The following is a 22,801-nucleotide window of genomic DNA, read 5'->3' as shown; positions in this document are numbered from 1 at the left end:
TCTATAGGTGATAAGTTTTTAATATTTATATTATCCTGAATGCAAATATGATGTTTCTGGAGCAGCGATCAAAGTTGTTATTACTTATATCAATAACATCAGTTCCCTTGCCCAAACTCCTACGGTGGTAAGATGAGAGCCAGATGTCACCCTATATATACAGGGTTCTGTACTGCAGGAGAGGAAGCCCCCCACAAATTAAGAATCTGAAAGTTTATATGTGAGAGAGACAGCCCTCTCCCTTCCCCTCCTGAGAAAGGGCGAGAAACCTTTGCTGCCTAGGGTACACTCATTTTCTCTGGGAAGAGAAGGGAAAGGTCCTGGGTTTTTACCTTCTGGGATATAAATAAATGTCTCCAGCGGGAAGACAAGAGAAGCCTCTCCTAGTTTACAACTCCTGGGATGGCTCCTTGGTGCAGGTTTTGCCCTCTTTTGAAATGTAAACACACACCTGCAGGGAGGTGAATTTCTCCAGAGTTCTCTCACTATCTTAAGTCATAGTCATAATTTAACTTCCAAAGCTTGTTCTTTAACCCAGGATCTGGTAAAACTTGCTCAGAAAGTCCTAACTGTGCAGAAACATGGAAATACTCGCTTGCTGACTTGAGCTTGATCCAAATCTTTTTCCTAGGTCCAGACAGTCTCTCTCTCTCTCTGACTTATCACAGGTTCCAGGGAGTCAGCCTGAGTAGCAGTCAACATGCATTTGGCTGCAAGTATCAGAACGCCAGACTAATAATTGGTTAGGTAATAAAAGCACTTCATGGTCTCACTTGACAAATACCTGGCAGTCCTGGTCAGCAGGTCTTAGTCTGGTTTGTGGTTCAATGGCGCCCTCAAGGACCTGACCACTTTTCATCCTTCCACTCCCTCTCCTCAGTGGGTGGCTTTTATCCCCAGACCTTTTGCCCCATGGTCACAAGATGGCTGTCACAGCTCTAAGAAACAGGTCTGCATGCAACAGCCCCCAAACCAAAAAGCAAGGGCAAGAGACAGTTATCGTGTGACAATAAAAAAAGGTTTTGCCTCATAGGTTTCTTTCTCTTCAGGGAAAAAAATGTCTCCCAGAATCCCCTAGTCGAGTTTCCTTTATTGGCCAGAACTGAGTTCCATGCCCACCCCTAGAACAACAGAAAAGGATCTTGTCTAGGAAGGTCTCCAGGAAAGACAAGGAGTCTTCTGCTGAGAGAAGCTGGAGATAGTGTCAGTTCCAGGGGTGGAGGGAGGAGTAAGGGACCACTGGGAATAGAGATGCGTTGACTCTTGGCAAGTGAGTTGCAGGTGAGAGACCCTGAGGGAAGGGAGGAGGGCTTCCAAAGGACCCACAACAAAAAACAGAGTCAGGTTTAAATACCTGGCAGGGTCAGAGAGCAGACGCTGGTTCAGCAACACTGGTCAAGTAAGAACTTCCCTGCCCCATCCCTCCTCTCACTCCATTAGCAATTTGGGTAGAAGAGGAACTGAAGAGGGAATGGGAAAAGAGGAAAGCAAGTGACCACATCCCTTTTCTTCTCCGCCTGCAGCAGGCCAAGCTAGAGAAGGGTGAGAGATTGACCATTAAGCCATGTTTAAAGTTTTGGTTATGACAGTGTGGGGGATCAAAATTGGCCACTTCAAAACATGTCTCTTTGTCTTGATAGAACAAAAGACTGAAAGAAACTTTGACCTTCCCCCTAACTGCCTAAAAGAATTTAGGATAGAAGGCCTGTCCCCAGGATAGGCCATCACCATAGATAACTCTGGGTACAGGTAGATTGTAAGGGTCCTTGCTAAGGCCATTCTTATCAAAGTTCTGTTCACCAAACATTTGCTTTTCCATTCCCATGTGAATTGCCTTCCTCCTCTTCGAAGTCCCAAACCACTACCCCCAACACCCTCTTTTGTCTTTAGCTGAAGATGCTGTTTAAGATGACAACCTTGGCCATTCTGGCTGAGTTGCTCAGTTTTCCTGGGTTTCTCCCATGTATACTTGTTATAAAGCTTTGTTTGATTTTCTCCTGTTGTTCTGTCTCCCGTCAATTTAATTCTTAGGCCAGCCAGAAGGACCTAGAGAGGGTAGAGTATTTATCTTCCTCCCCTACAACAGGGAACTAGACACTTTAATTACTGACCAAGGACTTATTTTACTTCAGAAAGACCAAAAAAGTCATGGATTCTGCTTGGGTCATCATCCAGGGGCAAGAGGAAGAACTGGATATGAGGAAATAAAATTTGTGTTTTGAGCCATTCTGAGCAAACCATACTTGCTGTCTAAGCCTTGAACACAAAGACACTTTGACTTCTTTTTTTTCCTCACAGGAGGGGGGACCATCTGAAGAGGAGGATTCTGATACAGACGGAACCTGCCTCACCCCACTCTTGACAGCTCACCACAACTGGATGATAAGAAACAGAAATCTCAGGAATGTCCTCTGCAGAGACTTAATGCCTCCACGAGATGGTGCAGACGTATAAAGATGTTCAAGAAGAGTTGGAGAAATCAATGGTTGCCAAGTATGTCATGGGATATTATGAGAAGGGATACCATTAATTTTCCAGTTGACAAAATGCAAAGTCAAAATCAGCCATAGTCCTTCACTCTACCTCTCAGCAACTGTGTGCAGGTTTCACTGGGAAAACCAAATCCTGGGCTGGATGCTGTATGGGTCTGATCCAATACAGTAATGACTTTTGCTGCATAGAGCTCCTATAGCACCCGATGCTTCTTTTCCTAGCATTTAATACTCCGTATTGTAATTGATTTTTAAATTTATTTAGCAGGATTGTGAATTTGACTCACTATTTATTGGAAGTATGGAGAAATTAGAGTCCCTTTGTTCACTAATTCACCCTTCCTCCTCCGTCCCCATCTGCTGGTAAGGAGTAAAAGCAATTAACATTTAAATCTTTCCTGGTTTAAACTTAATCTGATCCAGTAATTTACACATTCCCTTTAAAAGGTGATGTTAGTCTGTCTAGGAAAATAAAAGCTCTGTCTGTTAGATTTCTCACCCTTTCAGCTCCAAGATGTTAACTGGGTGTACGCATGTGGGGAGGTGTGGGGTTGCCTGACCGTGTGGCCGAGGGACAGACTGTGGTCCTTGGGAACCTCCTCTAACCTTGTCCACCTGGTTGCTCTCAGCGTTGCTGGCATTGCAGCTGAAGCCTGTGTGGTGTGATGCACGTATCTCTCTCTCTCTCTCTCTCTCTCTCTGATGGCCCTCTCTGACTCACTCTGCCTCTCCTGGGCTGCTCCTAACACTACATACTCCTCTGACTTCTGGCTGTGACTCCCATTTCATCCTGGCCCATCTTGCAGTCCCTCACCTACCCCTCTGGCACTATGGATCCCCAGCCAGATTCCCAAAATGTTCTCAGTCACAAGGGCGCCATGTGGAAAGTATAGGTGACTCTAAAGTCAAACCTCACGATCTCGCTCCACCTCGCCATGCTGGCCCCACAGGGGTTGATATGAGGCAGCCTGCAATGAAGTCTCTTCTTAGAGTCTCAAGTGGGGAGTAGGGGAGAAGAATTCCCTTCTGCTCTTGGTATCTCCCCCACTCATCTACTACACACTCAGGACACGTGTCTGACTGCTCTGCTCCTCTCTTGCTCTCTCCTTCCACTGTCCTGGGTCTGAAGGGGAACGGCTTCCCTCCCCATTTCCTCTGTAACACACCTTCCTTCTACCACAGAGCAGTTAGACCCCTCTGTGGGGTGTCTTCACTACGCAGGAGACAACTCTCTGAGCCAAGTTGTCCAGGCTTGGTTTCTAATGAATGGAGGGGGTGAAAGTGAATAACAGAATTTAGAAAATCCCCTTTTCAATACAATAGCCTGGTTTTTGAGACTATTGTTTGGCTGCACAGTCTTATTTTGAAGGTCAGAAGCTGAATATTAATTCTGTCTTTCTCTTTGCATTTCATATAAATTGCTTGGAACAGTGCCTGGCACCCAGTAAGCAATCAATGTTCTCATTCTGTAACAAATACTTTTAATCTCCTTCTGAGATTGGTTGGTGTCTTGGGCCAACTAGGAAAAACATGTGCTAGAAAAAGCAACAGAGAAAAATCATGTTAATAATTTCTAAGATATTAACTTTATTAACATTGACATTTTACCATATTTCAAAATTATCAACTAGTGTATGCTTGTAGAGGAATTCAAACAATACAAAAATATCAAGATTACAGAGTGAAAGTCCTCGTTTAACTTCTAACCTTTTCCCTGTCCTGGCTACCCATTTTACTTTTTTCCCTGAAGACAACGACTGTAAGCATTTTGGTTGGATCTTTTTACTTGTCTGTCTCTCCCCATTACACCATGAACTTTCTGAGCTTATCTCCGTAGCCCCATAGGCCATCAATAAATGTTTGATGAATGAATAAATCCTTGAATAATGAATGACCGAATAATATAGAGTAAATGAAACATCTTTGAGAAAAAATTTACTGTTATGTAAACTCGGTAAGGTGCTACTTAGTTATTTTTTGAGCTTTCTTGATAGGATTACATCTGATGAAAGTAGGATGGAGGTTAAATTATGAAGCTTTATTTACAGTTTTTTTTAAACGCATCCTGTTGTGCTTCAGAGACCTTATACTGAGTAATCAAATGAGGAGATTGAATGATGACAAGGCATTTCATCAAGGCTTGCATGTTTTTATGTGAATATCTGATACCATAGCAGTAATGTCCAAGGCTTTCATGGCGTATTTTGTTTTTGATGTGTTACAAAGTAGCCAATACAGCCTCTGCTGTCTAATGTGCTAGAGTAAAATGGAATGCACTGGTGATTGATCCATTGGATCTGTCAGTGTTTTAAAAGATAGTAATATGATTCTTTTTAAATTAAAAAAGACGTAACTTTGGCAGTCTGATTAAAATGGAGAAGAGACATATCAGTCTAGTGAATAGATTATTGGCCTACGATTAAAGAAACAGGATCCAGCTTATGTCTGGTTTCCAGGATTGGTGATTGGGGCTCTTCCCCAGGTCCTTTTGGAGAATTCTAAACCAATTTCTCAGAAGGCCTGTTGAAAATATCAGCCCTTCGTCTCTGCTTTGTCCAAAATGAGCAGGTAGCAAACATCTCTGTCCTGGTGAAACAGAGATAGGTACAAGCAGTGCCCTAAAAGCACGCAAGAAATCAGATAGGCCAGGGTTGGAATTATAGCCCCATCGCTTCTTAGCAATGTGACCTTGGGACAACTGTTTAACCCCGCTAAGTGGACTTGGCATGAGAATTAAACTGGATAACACATTCTGACCGTAGTGCTTTGCACATAGTGCTCAAGGTTGATTACAAACTACTAGCCATATAGAAACAAGGGCTCTGTTTCTAACCAGGATATATTTGGGTTGCTACTTGAAGGAGCAAACCTCCACTTCCTGCATCCACGTCCATAGTCATCTAAACGGTACCTGTCCTCTTCCCTATCACTGTCTCACAGGTGGAGTAAGGAGGCTATGGTGGCGGCAGCTATGGTGGTGGCAGTGGTGGAAGCTGGGTTGCAGCTGCAGTGACGTGATCTTGAAGCCGAAAGTTCAGTGGTGGCCCTCTGACTTACGGCCTTCCGGCACTCGTATTAATTTTGTAAGCACTTAATTTCATGTGTTAAATTCCATTCTTTTTGAAATACCTGGAATGTTTTTTATTTCCTGCATTGAACTTGGATAGACACACAGGTTCAAGGCCATCTTAATAAAGTCCTGGCTTTGGTCTTGGGTCTCCATCTGGGTCACTATCCTTCTTTTCTTCATAATCAAGCTTCTGGAAAGAATAGTCCTTCTATACCGTAAATGTTTCCTTTATTTCCTATTTGTACTCAATTCTACCACAATCAGGCCTCCTGTCTGCTACTGAAGCGCTGAAATGCCTTGATGAAGGTCAGCAAGGACCAAACAAATGCCCAATTCAGTGGACTCTTTCAGTTCTTGTCTTATTTCACCACCATTGGACACTGCCCTATTGGACACCGCCGATCACACCTTTCTTTCTGCAACCTGTTCTTCTCTTGGTCCTTGTGACACAACACCTCCCGACCTTCTCCTGCCTGTTTGGTCATCCTGGGTCAACCTCTGTTGTGAGCTCCTTTTCTTCTCTAATCTGATTAAATGTTGGTGCTCCCCAGGGTTCCAGCCTCAGAGCTCTTCTCTTCTTACTCAGTACACTGAGCTTCTGTCCCCATGGTAACGACTCTCAAATCTCCACCCCTCCTCTGTGTACAATCCCTGCATGATCTGGGCACGGTAGACTCCCTCCTCTCTCTCCCTCTGCCTCCAAAAATGTTGAATTCTGGAAATATTTTGCTAGGGGCTTACAATCTCCCACACATTTATCAGATGACCTTTTCCCCATTGTTATATCGCTCTCAATTTTCCTGAACTATAAAAAACGCTTGTTAGACAATGGTTTCTTAGATACAACACCAAAAGTACAAGTGACAAAAGAAAAAGTAGATGAATTGGACTTCATCAAAATGAAAATCTTTTGTGCTACAAACAATATCATCAACAAAGTGAAAAGACAACCCGCAGAATGGGAGAAAATTTTTGCAAATCATATATCTGATAAGGGAATTATATCCAGGATATGTAAAGAACTCTTACAACTCAGTAATAACAAGATAAATAACCCAATTTAGAAATGGGCAAAGGATTTGAATAGACATTTCTCTAAAGAAAGTATGCAAATGGCCAATGAGCACCTCAAAAGATGCTCAACACCATTACCCATCAGGAATGGATAAATATCCATGTGGATAAACCATCTGAGATCCTACTTCATGCTCACTAGGATGGCTATAATCCAAAAGACAGATAATAACAAGTGTTGACAAGGATGTGGAGAAATTGGAACCCTCACATTGCTGGCGGGAATGTAGAACAGTGCAGTCACTTTGGAAAACAGTTCAGCAATTCCTCAAAAAGTTAAACATAGTGTTACCATTATGACCCAACAATTCTATTCCTAATCCAAGAGAAATAAAAACATATGTCCATACAAAAACGTGTACACAAATGTTTAGAGCAGCATTATTCACAATAATCAAAAGGTGAAAACAGTCAAATGTCTATCAACTTATGAATGGATGAATAAAATGTGATTTCCTTTACAAAGTCTTCTTTGACTTTGTCAGACCATAGATATATCTAGTTCCCGTGAGCTGTTACAACATTAACTGTCTGTATCATTCACTTGGCACCTATCATTTATTGTCTTACATAGTTTATTTGATTTTGTGTATATACACATTTTGGCCGCATCAATTGGGGATCTTTGGTTGCAAGGTACAGAAGCTAACTTCAGCTAACTTAAGTGCTCCCTACCAGTCCCTGACCTCAAAATGGGAAGAATGTTGAGTGATTCACAGAATCAAAGGAAAACAGAACTCCTTGACCTTGGGAGGCATAGAAACCAGGACAACTCTGGGGATCTTGTAGAAGACGTTTATGGATGGTCTTGTTTGGTATGACAACAGCAATGATTTACTCCAAGTGCCTTCATTCTGAGCAGTGTCACTCTGCTCAAGATGCAGATTCCTGGCAGAGGCAGAGAGTCTGATTGGTCTGGCTAGTATAGTCATCTGCCTAACCCTTGTAGAGCTTGGGGACTGTGATCGATAGTCCTACCGGGATCCAGAATGAGTCTACTGTGATATAGAATGAGAAACAGTTCATTTCTAGGGTATTTTGGTAAATTTTGTGCCTCCTGATGAACAGCAATGTAATTTTTCAGGCAGAAAAAAGAAACTGTGGTCCAAAGACAAGGCTAAGAGACAGGAAATTGTTTAAAAGACAAGGGACCCTGAGAACAAACAGAAATCACGATTCTTAGGGTGATGCCTCAGGAAGAGGCACATTACTTCAGGCTTCATCAGTAAAAGTCAAAGTATTCAGACTATTATACACTCATTAACTGTCTCTCCTCTCTTCTGTTTAGAGAACTGTTCATTGTGATAAATTTTATGGTTTGATCGATCTTACAGCAGATTACTCTTCCTGAATAAACAAATATGGAAATGAATTTTTATGAGCACAAGTTAGACATAGTACATTTATAGCTATAGTTAATTTAAACTTGGCTTAAAAATCCTGAGTAAAGTTATACTAAGTAAATTTTAATACAAACCATTTTAAGATTTTTTTTTTTCAAATTAAATTTTAAGGCCTACAAACTTTCTTCTGAAAGCGTATGGTGCTTTGGATTAAATGTATTATTCCACTACTTAGAAATCCTTTTAGAAAGTTGTCTTTCCCTAAGTGCTATAATATTGACTGGTCAATGCTGACCTCAAAGTAGTGGCAGAGAATCGATACTGGCTTAGTTACAGCTTGGCAAAGCCCAGGGGATAAACTAATAGGAGCTGTTGGTTCAGAAAAACCATCCAAAGATAAAAGCCTCTTTTAAAGTATAGCAGATGCAAGATATGTTAAATGCTAATGAAACAACGTAAAATTTCTTCCAAAGAACTCTTAGACCTTTCTGCACATATTATTATTTAAATCGTCTACAAAACACAAAAGGATCATGATTGTGCCATGAAAGTTAAATATAAACCTCTGATGATTAATAGTAACAAGTAGATAACCATGAAAGAAATTAAACCTAATACCCTAAAATTTCATGTAATTGCACCTACTCTACTATTTATATATATCTTATTTTTACATAATTGCTATGAATGCATACATATCATTCTATGATTTACATTTTTCTTTGATTCTTCAATATAATCCTCCCACCTTCATGATCACAGCTGCCACAGCTCTACTTATCTCCTCATATCACAACATACCAAGAAGGAAGAAGACATAGAGGCAAAAGATCCTGTATATCTTATTTATTTCCTCCTTTATCGGGGTGGAAAATCTTTTCTAGGACTCCTCAGTGGATTTTCTCTTACATCTCACTGACCAGACTGGGTCAGACGGATGCATACCCCTACACCAAACATGGGCAAAGGAGAACTGGATCCTCAGGGCTGGCTTAGAGCAGCGCAACCATGCTGCCCATTATAATCACCTGGGAGGTTTGTAAAGAACCTGGGCCCCACCTTCAGAGATTCTTATTTATTTGGCTGGGGTGGGGTGCAGATATCAGTATTTTTTAATCTATCCCCAGTGATTTTAATATACAGCAGATTGAGATCCAATGGTTTATGCCACTCTTGACTTTTCACCTTTGTCTGGCATGTTCCTATTATGTAAGAAGTAGAGCTCTGCTAGCAAGGAAGAGTAGGCAGACCCCAGAGTCCACAGTGTCTTCTAGAGGAACTTACAGAAGTAGATCTAGGAAACCCTCCTCCCAAAGAGGGCATATCTGAATTCTACAGAAGACATCATTCATTTAGGTCCTCCATGAATTTAATTCAATTCATCAAGCGTTTGTTGAATTTATAGTACTACATGTGCAAGACCCTATAGGTGGGGCCGGCCCCGTGGCTTAGCGGTTAAGTGTGTGTGCTCCGCTACTGGCGGCCTGGGTTCGGATCCCGGGCACGCGCCGACGCACCACTTCTCGGGCCATGCTGAGGCCACATCCCACATACAGCAACTAGAAGGATGTGCAGCTATGACATACAACTATCTACTGGGGCTTTGGGGAGAAAAAGGAGGAGGATTGGCAATAGATGTTAGCTCAGAGCGGATCTTCCTCAGCAAAAAGAGGAGGATTAGCATGAACCTTAGCTCAGGGCTGATCTTCCACACACACACACACAAAAAAGACCCTATAGGTGTATGAAGTAAAAGCTGGGAGCAGAGTATATCTTTATCTTTATGGGTAATTGCCTTATAACAATTCCTTCACTCAGCACCTAGAGTATTAGTCTTCAACATCTAGTTACTGAGCTCTGAAAGCAAGGCAGCATATTAGGCACTGGGCTCAAGCAGTGAACAAAGCAGGCAGAGCCTTTGCCTTAATGGAACTTACATTCGAGAATATGGTCACGCTCTAGACATTGACTGGAATAGTAAAGAAATATGAGCAACAGATTCCTCCTTCCATGAATTAACATTTCAGGTTTTACTTATTCACTTTTTACTTTTTAAACTCAAGACTTATTAAGTACTTAAATGTGCTAGGTAGATACTGGTAAACAAAGCAGTCTTGATCCTACTCACAAAGCCTGTAGTCTAAGTTGGGGAGACAAGACAGCGAGGAAGTAAAAAGACAAATAAATATATTTCAAATTGTAAATATATTTCAGTAAGTGTAATGAAGAAAAGAATAGGTCTTACGAGAGAATTACAAGGCAATGTAATTTAAATTAAAGGAGATCAGGAAAGGCTAACTGTTTAAAATTAAATGGAGACAAGAATAAAGTTTAGATTAGAGCACATTCCTTCAATTTTTAAATTTCTTCTCCATTACCTTCTCCTCTAGCTAACTAGGCAAGGTATTTAACTTCTAGAAAGACCCACCATCTTGCATAGCCAAGGGAAATTGAGTGAGATGCTGATCTCAGAGAAGCTGTTTTCTCAAGATTGTTGGGCAAGCAATTGCTCATAGATTGATGTTGCTTTGTCTTGCTTGCTATATTCTCCATGGCCTCTTAGTACTTTCTTTCCTCATCTTTTTTCGCATGTTCCTCTCCCCCTTTCCATCTACCCCACTACCTTATGAAAATACAAATTTCTCCTAAATGCACTTAGTATTACACTCACTCAGGAATTTAGATAAGTGAGCGTTATATCACAGGGCAGCCAAACATAACAACCGAGAACTCTTTAAACCACAAGCATAAATGCCAGCTGTCTCCCAAAGGAGAAAAAAATGAATTATCCTGATTTGTTCAGAGGTATGACTGATGTAACTCTACACTGTAAAGCTTGGCATCGCAAACTGTGGGCTGTAGATCAGTAGCATTGATATTACTTGGGATCTTGTCAGAAATGCAGAATCTTGGACCACATAAAACCTGCTGAATCAGAACCTACATTTCAACAAGATTCCTGGTTGTTTCATATGTATAGTCATGTGTTGTATAATGATGTTTTAGTCAACAACAGATGGTATATATGACAGTGGTCCCATAAGATTAGTACCATAGAGCCTAGGTGTGTAGTAGGCTGTCTGTACCCTCTAGGTTTGTGTAAGTACTGTAGGGGAGGAAGAAACTTTCCTCTCCCTTCTAGCTTCTCCTGGCTGGTCTAAGAATTAGAGTGACATGAGACAGATTAACAGGAGAAAAACAAACAAAAGTTTAATAACATATACACATGTGAGAAACCCAGGAAAACAGAGTAACTCCCCAAAATGACTGAAGCCCTCACCTTAAATACCATCCTCAGCTAAAGACAAAAGAAGTTGTTGTGGGTGGGGAGAGTCAAGGACTTCACAAGGAGGGAAGGCGGCAGTTCACAGGTAGGTGAAAAGGATCAAATGTTTGGAAAACAAGTGTTTGCTGGCCACTCAGAGACAGAAGAACACAGAGGGGAGCCCAACAAACAGGCTTGTCTAGGTTCCTCCCTGTCTCCCACCTAGTTCACGTTATGCTAAGGTGATAGATCCCTTCCTGAGATGAGTTTATTTATCTGAATTATTTTAGGCAGTAAAGGGGAAGGTAACAAGAAAAACTTGGAGTCTTTTATTTCTCAACAATAATCAGCCTAAAATAATCCTCATGTTAAAGAGACACATTTTGGGGTGGCACATTTTGTTCCCCTTCAGTACACTCTATGATGTTTGCACAACAACGAAAGGAAGCATTTAAGGACACATTTCTCAGAACGTATCCCTGTTGTTAAGTGACGCTTGACTGTATATAAGTATTAGGCGTTGCTCTGGAGCTGGTGAACTTAAGGCCACCAGAAGGTAGTAGCTCCAGCATGATCCCTGCTTGCCACTTTGATGTCCAGCCTTATTGCTCCCTATGCCCTTGAGCTTCACGTAACCCAGGCTGGGACGATACATGTGTCGCTGATGTGGTAAGTTAGTAGCTTATACGCGGGCTTTTGCCTTGAAGTTTGGCAGGGATAGGGACAGTTGACACATTCTTCTCTGTTTTTAAAACATTTCTAGGTTATAGTTTACATTCTTTAATTTTCTGTTTCATTCTATAATTTGTTTCTTTGCCTTTCACATTAACTTCTTTTTTTTTTTTTTTTTTTAAAGATTTTATTTATTTTTTGCCCCCAAAGCCCCAGTAGATAGTTGTATATCACAGCTGCACACCCTTCTAGTTGCTGTATGTGGGACTCGGCCTCAGGATGGACAGAGAAGTGGTGCCTCGATGCGCACCCGGGATCCGAACCCGGGCCGCCAGCATCGCAGCGCGCGCACTTAACCACCAAGCCACAGGGCCGCCCCTCACATTAACTTCTAACTTGAGTACATTAAAGTTTGAGAAACACAGATGTAGAGCATCCCAAAGCAGATAGTTATGAGAATTAATAATCTTACTTCTTTGACACCACTCTAATATTACATATTTAACCTTCTTGGCGTAGCCATTTTTGTTGTCCCAGTACTTTTTCATTTATAGATATTTTCTAAGTTATCATTTTCAATAGTTTGTTTAAAAGTTCTATGTTCCTCTTTCCCTATCCCTTCTAGCAAACAATAGTACAGACCTTCCAGGTCTAGAAAACTACAGCTGATGGGAGTCCTCCACTGCCTTTTCTTTAAATAAGAGCCATACACCCTCAGTTAAAATTAACCTTCGCCTATTAATGGAGATACTAGACAGTGTTTGGTCCTTAGATGTGATGTATATTTGTATCTGTATCATTCGTGCTATCAGTCGAGAAAAAGGCCAGCACTTTGAGATGGAGTTTAGTGTTGTGTGGAACATCTGTTAATACCTGGCTTAGACCTTGAATCAAGTCACTGGAACTTCTTTGGACCCAGACTGTCATCTGTAAATGTCAAAGTTTTATTATATATCAATAAAGATATATATACACACATTTACCTACATACACACATATATGAATTTGATTTTAAGTTTTTAAATTAAATGTTGAACTGATATAAAATAAGATTTATAAGGTACGTGTAAGGTATAAAGTATCACGGTACAATGAATCCACGTACCCAACTGCCCAGTTCAAGTAAAAGTACATTACAATATGACTTTAAAATCCTGTGTGTCCCTGCCAGATACCATACCCTTCGCTTCCTGTCCCCTAATCACTATCCAGAAATTTGGGATCATTCCCTTGCTTTTCTTCAGTTTTGTCACATTTGTAACCCTGAACAATACATTGTTTGGTTTTTTAACTTTTATATTAATAGAGCAGATGGTATATATTCTTCTGTGATTTATGTTTTTCAGTTGACATTTTATTTTCCTGGCATTTATCTACACTGTTGTGTGTAGCTAAAATTCACTCATTTTCACTACTGTATTGGTATTCCATTGAATGAATATACCTTAATTTATACATTCTACTGTTGATAGACATTGGGTTGTTGGCAGTTTTTTGCTATTACAAACAGTACTGATAGGGTATTTGTTAAGACTTTGTGCTAATGCATAAGTACCCGAGTCTCTATGGCAGTGATTCTCAGTCCTCACTGAATATCAGAATCACTGAGGAGCTTTCAAAGCTATAGATGTGGGACACTGGCACAGCATGGCTTGATGAGCAGTGTGTAGGTCTGCACCTGGAATCTGAACCCACAAACCCTGAGCCACTGAAGATGAGCGCGCGAACTTAACCACTACACCACCACGCCGGCCTCTTCAATTTTTACTTTTTCTCTTATGGATAACCTGTCCCAGCACCATTTATTCCAAGTCTATCTTTTCCCCACTGATTTGCCAGGCCACATCTGTAATAAAGCAAGGATCTACATTTGTGTGGGTCTGTGTCTGGGCTCTCAGTTTTATTTAACTGGTCTATTTATTTATCTTTGCACCACTACAATGCTGCTTTAATTATAATTCTTGATGAGGAAACTCCTTCTAGCTCACTTAGGAGTGTCTTAGCTATTAGCCTTTTGCTTCTCCATGTAAATTTTAGAAACTGCTTGTCAGGTCCCACAGAAACCAAACCAAAACAGTTGTGACTTTGACTGGAATTGCACTGAATCTTTAATCTCCAAGTATTTTGGGATTTTCCTGCTTTCTGTTATTGATTTCTAGTTTAATTCCTTTGTGGTCTGAGTGCAGACAGTATATAAGTTCTATTCCTTCTTTAGGTGTGTTTTATGGTACAGAAGTTATCTATCTTGGTGAATGTTCCATATGACCTTGAGAACAATGGATATTCTGCTATTGTTGGATGAAGTGGCCTATAGATGTCCCTTATATCCAGCTGACTGATGGTGGTGTTGAGTTCAATTATGCCCTTATTGATTTTCTGCCTGCTGGATCTGTCCATTTCTGATAGAGGTGTGTTGAAGACTTCAGCTATAATAGTGGATTCATCTATTTCTTCTTGCAGCAATATCAATTTTTACCTGATTTATATCAATGTTCCGTTAGGCATAAACCCATTAAGGATTTTATGTCTCACTGGATAATTGACCTCTTTATCATTATGTAATGCCCTTCTTTATCGTTGATAACTTTCTTTACTCTGCATTTGCTCTGTCTGAAATTAATATAACTCCTGCTTTCTTTTGATTAGTGTTAGCATGGCATCTCTCCATGTACTTACTTTTACTCTATATGTCTTTATATTTAAAATGGGTTTCTTGTAGACAACATATATTTGGGTCTTGTTTTTTGATTCACTCTGACAATCTGTTTCAATTGGTGCATTTAGACCATTGACATTCAAAAGAATTTTTTATATAGTTGGATTAGTATCTACCATATTTGTTACTGTTTTCAATTTGTTGCCCTTGTTCTTTGTTCCTAGTTTTGTCTTCCATTCTTTTTGTCTTTTGTGGTTTTAACTGAGCATTTTATATGATTCCATTTTCTCCACTTTCTTAGCATATCAATTACACTTCTTTTTAAACTTTTTTAAGTGGTTGGCCTATAGTTTGAAATATACATTTAAGACTAATCCAAGTCTTCTTTCCAATAACCCTATACCATTTCATGGATAGTAAGAGTACCTTATAATAACAAAAGAATCCTAATTCCTCTCTCTCATCCCTTATATCATTGGTATTATTCATTTCACTTATATATAAGCATATATATATATGCACAAATAATTGAATATATTGTTGATATGTTATTTTGAATAAATTTTTATCTGTTAGATCACTTAAGAATAAGAAAAATAAAAGTTTTTATCTTCACTTATCCCTTCTCCGAGGCTCTTCTGTTATGTAGATCTGAATTTCTGATTATGTCATTTTCCTTCTCTCTCAAGTTCTGTTAACATTTCTTGCAAGGCAGGTCTACTGGCAATGAATTCTCTCAATTTTTATTCACCTCAGAAAGTCTATCTCTACTTCATGTTTGAAGGATAATTTTGCAGGGTGCAGAATTCTAGGTTGGTGTTTTTTCTCTCTCACACTTTAAACATTTCACTGCACTCTCTTCTGCCTCGCATGGCTTCTGAAGAGTAGTAGAATGTGATTCTTATCTTTGTTCTTCTATAGGTAAGGCATATTTTTTCCCTCCAGCTTCTTTTAGGATTTTTTTCTTAGCTTTACGTTTTTCTGTAGTTTGAAAATGATATGCCGAGGTGTAGTTTTTCTGGCATTCATCCTGCTTGTTGTTCTCTGAGCTTCCGGGATCTGTGGTTTGGTGTCAGACATTAATCTGGGGGTAATTACTAGTCATTCTTGTTTCAAATATTTTTGTTCCTTTCTTTCTTTCTTCTGCTTTTGGTATTCCCATTATGTGCATGTTACATCTTTTATAGTTGTCCCACAGTCCTTGGATACCCTGTTCTTTTTTCAGTCTTTGTTCTCTTTTCTTTTTGGTTTTGGAGGTTTCTATTGAGATATCCTCAACCTCAGCGATTCTTTCCTCAGCTGTGTCCAGTCTACTAGTCAGCCCATTAAAGGCATTCTTCACTTCTGTTAGTGTTTTTTTTATCTGTAGCACTTTCGATTCTTTTTGTAATTTCCATCTCTCTGCTTACATTGCCCATCTGTTCTTGCATGCTGTCTACTTTATCCATTACCATGTTTAGCATATCACAGTTGTTTTAAATTCCTGGTCTGGTAACTCCAACATCCCTGCCATATCTGAGTCTTCTTCTTCTGCTTACTCTGTACTTCAAACTGTTTTTTTGCCTTTTAGTATGCCTTGTAATTTTTTGATAGCTGTACATGATGTACTGGGTAAAAGGAATTGTTGTAAATAGGTCTTTAATAATGTGGTGGTAAGGTGTAGGTGGAGAGGAAACATTCTGTAGTCCTATCATTAGGTCTCAGTCTTCTGGCGAGCCTGTACCTCTGGACTGTGAACTTCACCTGTGCTTTTCAGTCTCCCCTCTCTCTTCAGGTGGGAAAGGATGACTGGAGTGGGCTGAGGTTGGGTTTTTCCCCTTTCTCCATGTGGAAGGCTAGAGCCAGCCTGAGTTGGGTATTTCCCATCTCCCAGATCAGTTAGGCTCTGGTTCAATTTCTCCTAAGGGCAGACCTTGTTAGGAACACAATATGCTGGCAAATTTCAAAATGATTCCTCTTCCCCTTCCCCTGCAAGAAGCATAAGTGGATTTTTCTCTGATATACACTGTGAGAACCTGGTAGATCTCTAGCAGTAAAATTCACAAAAGTTTTATCTTCCATGACTGGGCCTCCCTGGAAATTTTATTTCTGACTTATCCACTCTCAGCCTCCAGGAATTCATCAATTACAGTTCAGTTTTCCCCACCTCAGCACTGGTTCCTGTGAAGGTTTCAGCTTGTGGGTTTCTGCTCCCATAAATTGTGACTCTCCATATTCTCCTGTCAGTCTCTGCAATTCTGGTAGTGATTTGTCCTGTGACCTCACTTCTCTTAGAGATCTAAGAGTTGGTTTTTCAGTTTGTTCAGTTTTTTACTTGTTAGGATGGAGAGACTACTTCCAAACTTCTTATGTGCTGGACTGGAAACCAGAACTCTGCACTTTTAAATTTGGGAATAACTTTCATTTCTACTATGTTATGTGTTCTTATGTAGAAACATGAAACATTCCTCCAACTATTTAGGTCTTCTTTAATATCTTTCAATAGTTTTATAATTTTCTCCATAAAGGTCTTATATATCTTGTATCAATCAGCTTAGGTTGCCATAACAAAATACCATAGGTTGGGTGGCTTAAACAACAGAAATTTATTGTCTCAGTTTTGGAGACTGGAAGTCTGAGATCAGGTGCCAGCATGGTTGGGTTCTGGTGAGAGCTCTATTCCTGGCTTGCAGACAGCCACCTCCTTGCTGTGTCCACACATGGCAGAGAGAGAGCTCTGGTGTCTCTTCTTGGATCTACTGGATTAGGACTCCACCTTTATGACATCATTTAACCTTAATTACCTCCTTAAAGACCCTATAGTCACATGGGGGGGACAGTTAACAGCTTCCACATATGAATTTTCGGGAGGGACACAATGCATTCCATAGCACATTTTGTTAGATTTAGTCCCAAATACTAAATTTTTTTGATGCGTATTATAAATGGTTTTATTTTTCTTATTACACTTTTTTCTTTTTTTGGTGAGGAAGATCAGCCCTGAGCTAACTTGCATGCTATTCCTCCTCTTTTTGCTGAGGAAGACCAACCCTGAGCTAACATCTATTGCCAATCCTCCTCCTTTTTCTCCCCAAAGCCCCAGCAGATAGCTGTATGTCATAGTTGCACATCCGTCTAGTTGCTGTATGTGGGACACGGCCTCAGCATGGCCGGAGAAGCAACGCGTCGGTGCGCGCCCGGGATCCAAACCACGGCCGCCAGTAGCGGAGTGCGAGCACTTAACCGCTAAGCCATGGGGCCAGCCCTCTTATTACACTTTTAAATGTTCTGTGGTAAAGGAACAAGCAATTAATTTTTGTACACCGATTTTATAAGAACTTGCTTTTATATAAAAGACAGCATATAACAGATCTAAGAATATTATCAAATTTCAACTTTTTGAAAATTTCTTTATTTCAGAATCATAACTACACAGAGTCACATAATCCTCAAAATCCAAGTTTACAACTGATCATCACAAGATCCCTTATCCATATACACATTAGTTAGAAGGAAAAAATTCTGTACAATATTTTAGTAGTTACATGATTTGTAAACAATACTGAATTAGTGAAAGCTGAAGAACTCTCAATGCATTACACATAGGATAACCATTCTCAAATACAAGAAGCTAAGGAATCAAGGAAAATTTCCTCTTCAGTCATAGAAAAAGGCTAAAGGCATTTTATGATGAGATAAATGCTTTATGTTAGTACTCAACCTATTAGGCAAATAAAACTGCTACACAGGTTAGTACTTTTGCTCTTGAATACTTACAATATGGTATTACCCATTTACCTGACATTTAATAATACATGAAATTTCAAGTCTGGGTTTTCACAACAGGTGCTTGATATTTTTGAATAATGTACTCAGAGCGCTTTCTTCATTTAACTTTTCTCATTTCATAAGGTTTAGTGGGACTGTGCGATGCTGGAGCAATAATCCAGAATGTCCTGAATAGTGAATTCCATTGTAACACCAGACCCAGGGTAACAGCGAGCTATCAAACCTTCAAAGTGCTTGTACTGGCGGATAAACTCATCCTGCATGGAGTGCCACACCACCTGTTATAAAAACGAAAATAAACCACGAATGGAAACAATACATAATCAAGTACATAGAAATAATGTCAAGACATATTCTAAGAATTTAGCACAATGTCATAGTTAAGAACATACATTCTGGAATCAGACTCCTAGCTCCTTCTACTCACAAGACTTGTGACCTCGAGTATGTTACATCACTGCTCTGTGCCTCAAGTTCCTTATCTGTAAACTGGGGTAATAATAATAATTCCTTCTTATAAGTTTCTTGTGAGGATTAAATGCGTGAATGTATGTTAACTGCCTAGAACAGTGTTTGACACACTAAGCACTCATTCTATTTTAGCTCTTATTAAATCTACTCCAATATCCAACACATATATGGATATGCACAATTATGTATGGAACAAAGACTAATGATTAAATGAAATGCAACAATTAATGCTTAAATTTCATTTCAGATGAAAGTCTAAAAATATCTTTACCTAAAATTGATGATGCAAAAAATTGCTTGATGCCATGGAGGACACTAAGATGAGTCAGACCAATTATCAGCAATCCAAGGAATTTATAATCTAGCAGTGGAAACTAATACATAGACGAATATCAAGACTCAAGACAGAATCTGATACACATTTGATATATGAGCTAATATCAATAGGTTACATTTATTGACGCTCGCTCTATATCAGCACAGTATGAAGTGCCTAATGTACATATTATCCTATTTAAGTCTCATGACAACCTGGTGAGGGTGGATACTGTGATCACCATCCCTATCTGACAGCTGAGGGAATGTATTCGTCCAGGATTTTCCCTTGTAAATCCTAAATCTCATAAATCCTAAATTCCTGTCAATCTAAAACTATTTACTAAGCAGCATTATACTTTTTACTTTTCATCTTTTAGCTTATGGTATTTCTTCCACCTGGAAGCCACTCCTGCCACTTTATCTGTTATATTACTATCTGACTTAGGCTAACACAAATGCAATATCCCTCATGTAGGCTTCTATGATGTTGAAGTCAGACTAACTCTCACTCATCTCTGGGCCTTTCGGTATGGTTTATTAAAGAATAATGGCTCAATATGGGGTTTAAATCTGGCTCTACCATCCATTAGCTATGGAATCTTGGTCACATCACTCCACCTCTCTAAGTTTTGATTTTCTCATCTATAAGATGGCAATGACAATAATAGCAGTGCCCACTATACAAGAGAGGTATTATTTCCCCTTTTCAAGTAAGGAAATTGAGGCTCAGAGAGGTTAAGTAACTTGCCCAAAATCATGCAGCTTAACATGGAGCCAGATTATGAACCCATTTCTAACTCCAACCCCCATACTCAGAATCACTCCACTGTGCTATACTATATTCCATTTCCTTCCTCCCCTCAAATTTAAAAAAACCAAAAAAACCCCCAAAAACCCATCCCTAAACAAAAGAAAAACAACTTAATGCCTCAAAACAATAACAGAAGTATAAAATAAACAGGAATAGCCATATAAATATGTAAATAGTTTCCTTTGTTCCTCACAATTCATTAATCTGGTCTGTACTTTATGGAACTTTCCTCTTGCACTAAAATTAGAAAATCTGTAGCATTTCTGGAGGAATACTTTGGAGAAAAGCCACATATGTAAGGATGTCCAAGCTGACGGTTACAAGAATTAAGCATACCTGGAGTAAGTTCTCCTCTTCGCACAAATGCTTATCCACCTTCTTGTAGAGGTTATCTAAACCTTTTTTCACTTCCTTTCCAGGATACTCTTTAATAACTTTACGAAGTTCTTGTTTGTTAAATGCAAGTTGATAGCTTACTTCTTCCTCTCTTATACCCTGTGCTACACGAGCTTCAACGCCTTCAAAGAAATGCTTCAAGGAAATGAAAAGAAACAATGGCTAAGAACTGCTTGTATTACCACTTAAACTTTTAAAAATCTGATTATAAAATAGTATATATATTGACCGTGTTAAAACCAGACAGTGTGTAAAAGTATAAAGGATAAAATAACAATCACCTATTACCACACCACTCAGACAGCCCGTTAACATTTTAGATTTCCTTCCACTCTTCTGATGTGTGAGTACATAAATAAGATTATAATTCTGTTTGTTGTATTTTCCATTTAATATTCTATGTTTTTCCTAAGTATAAATTTTAAGGGCTGCATAATATTCCATCCAATAGCTGAACCATAATTTATTTATTCGTTCCTCCAGTATTGGATATTTAATATTTTTCACTTTTTTTCAGAGTTGGCAAAATTTACTCAGATTTTTACAAAAACCTATTATAAATACAGTTGATAGAAATATCTTTGGTACATAAGTATTTACACACATTACTGACTACTTTCTAGCATAAATTTCTAGGACTGTAATTCCTTAGTTGAGAAGTATAATTTTAAGTATTCTGAAGATTCTTCATATACACAAATTGCTTCCCAGAAAAACTTCAATTTGCATCTCTATCAACACTATATGAGACTGCTACCTTACCATACTGTCATTAGCATTACTGCAATTTAAAAAAAATCACTGCCATTTTGATGAGTGAAAAAGGTTTATTTGTTGTTTTAGTTCTTTGGCTATAAATGAAGTTAACCTGCTTTCACACGTTTACTAGTGTATTCAGGACCCTGGCCCATTTATACGTTGGGATCTTAGAGCTTTTCTTATTGATTTAAAAAATATCTTTTATATTAAACATATTGACTTTGTTGTATTGTTATAAATATTCTTCTCAGGTTGTCTTTTAAGTATCTTTGCTTTTTTAATATGTAGTTTTATTGACCGGCTGCCTTTTTATTTGAGCACTATACGATATGATTTAATAGTGACAAGTCAAATCCCCTCACATTATTTTTCTCTAAAATTTTCTTAGCAATTATTATTTGTTTATTCTTCATTAAATTATTATTTTTTTGATAATTTTTTGGTAAGTGTATTCCTGGTGCTTTTAAAATTTTGTTTCTACATAAGCTTTTAATTGGTTATTGCTGACATATGGGAAATAAATTTTTTTTTTTTTAAAGATTTTATTTATTTATTGTTTCCCCCCAAAGCCCCAGTAGATAGTTGTATGTCATAGCTGCACATCCTTTCTAGTTGTTGTATGTGGGACGCAGCCTCAGCATGGCCGGAGAGGCGGTACGTCAGTGCGCGCCCGGGATCCGAACCCGGGCCGCCAGCAGCGGAGCGTGCGCACTTAACTGCTAAGCCACGGGGCCAGCCCTGTTTTTTGCTATATTTATTTTGAATCCTGCCACTTCATCAGAAAGACAGAATTACCAATAATTTCAACATATCATGTACAGGTAGTTATAATCTTGACTCCCCTTTCCACATCTCTTATTTATGTTTCTGGTCTTACTGCACTGGCTAGAGCTTCTAGAACAATGTTAAGTAATAAAGGATCTAGTAACATTTCTGCTTTAAATCTGATTTTGAAGGGAATGCCTCTGATGCTGCAGTGAAGTATCATGGAGGCTTCAGGTCTGAGACAGACCCTTTACCCTACAGGAGTATCTGTCTGTTCTTCCGTTTTATAAGGAATCGGTTCCGTATTTGATTAAACATCTTTATGTATTTCTTTGAATTGTTGACAACAGATACGTATTTTTTATTTGAATCTAATTTCAAGTTAAAACTTATAAACGATGACTAATCACATTGTGGACAAAGTTAAAAGGGTCCCATTTAAGCTTCCACTATGTTGCGAAGTTCTCTAAAACCATCATTTCTTAATTTTAATTATCAGACTTGCTCTGAGGAATGACTCAAGTCAGGAAAGAAAGGGAAAGGAAAAGGCAAGGAACAAAATGTTTGGTTTTCCTTTTATCTTGATAAAGTTTTTGAAATCTTCATCTGAACTAGGGATAAAGGCTGGCCATTTATGAAGTAAGAAATGAGAGTCTGATATAATGGGAAAGCTTCATCTAGGTTTCATCCCCCAGCTTTACTACTTACAAGCTACCTTCAAGCAAGTTTATTTACTTTCAGTTTCTTCATTTGTAAAATGGGGATAATATTATCTTACCCCACATCATTGTTTATAAGAATTAAAAGAAATAATGCATACAGAGCATCTAGCAGCATCTTGGCACACTGGCAGCTTCAATAAATGAATCCCTCTGTCCTTATCCTCCTGCATCAATACATGAGCAAATTTAAGATAAATGTCTGTTGTGTTGAATGTTAAG

The 22,801-nt window shown here is 39.0% G+C and overlaps 1 protein-coding gene across 3 annotated transcripts in view; it reads right to left on the bottom strand.

Moving 5' to 3' along the window:
- Nucleotides 1–17,930: 17,930 nt before the first annotated feature.
- EXOC1 (exocyst complex component 1) overlaps nt 17,931–22,801 on the bottom strand; it is a 55,576-nt gene continuing 50,705 nt past the window's right edge. For all 3 annotated transcript variants that reach the window (XM_087434346.1, XM_004419077.3, XM_004419079.3), the window contains 2 exons: nt 20,277–20,471; nt 17,931–18,618 (listed from right to left, as the gene is read on the bottom strand). In XM_087434346.1, coding sequence (XP_087290472.1) covers nt 18,466–18,618; nt 20,277–20,471 — 348 coding nt within the window. In that variant the 3' untranslated portion in view covers nt 17,931–18,465. The remainder of the gene's footprint in view (nt 18,619–20,276; nt 20,472–22,801) is intronic.

This window comes from Ceratotherium simum, chromosome 8, assembly GCF_057802395.1.
Source record: "Ceratotherium simum simum isolate JZ-2026a chromosome 8, ASM5780239v1, whole genome shotgun sequence".
NCBI classification, from domain to species: Eukaryota; Metazoa; Chordata; class Mammalia; order Perissodactyla; family Rhinocerotidae; genus Ceratotherium; species Ceratotherium simum.
The sequence above is the reverse complement of the archived record's forward strand: the minus strand, read 5'-3'. Positions and strand labels throughout refer to the sequence as shown.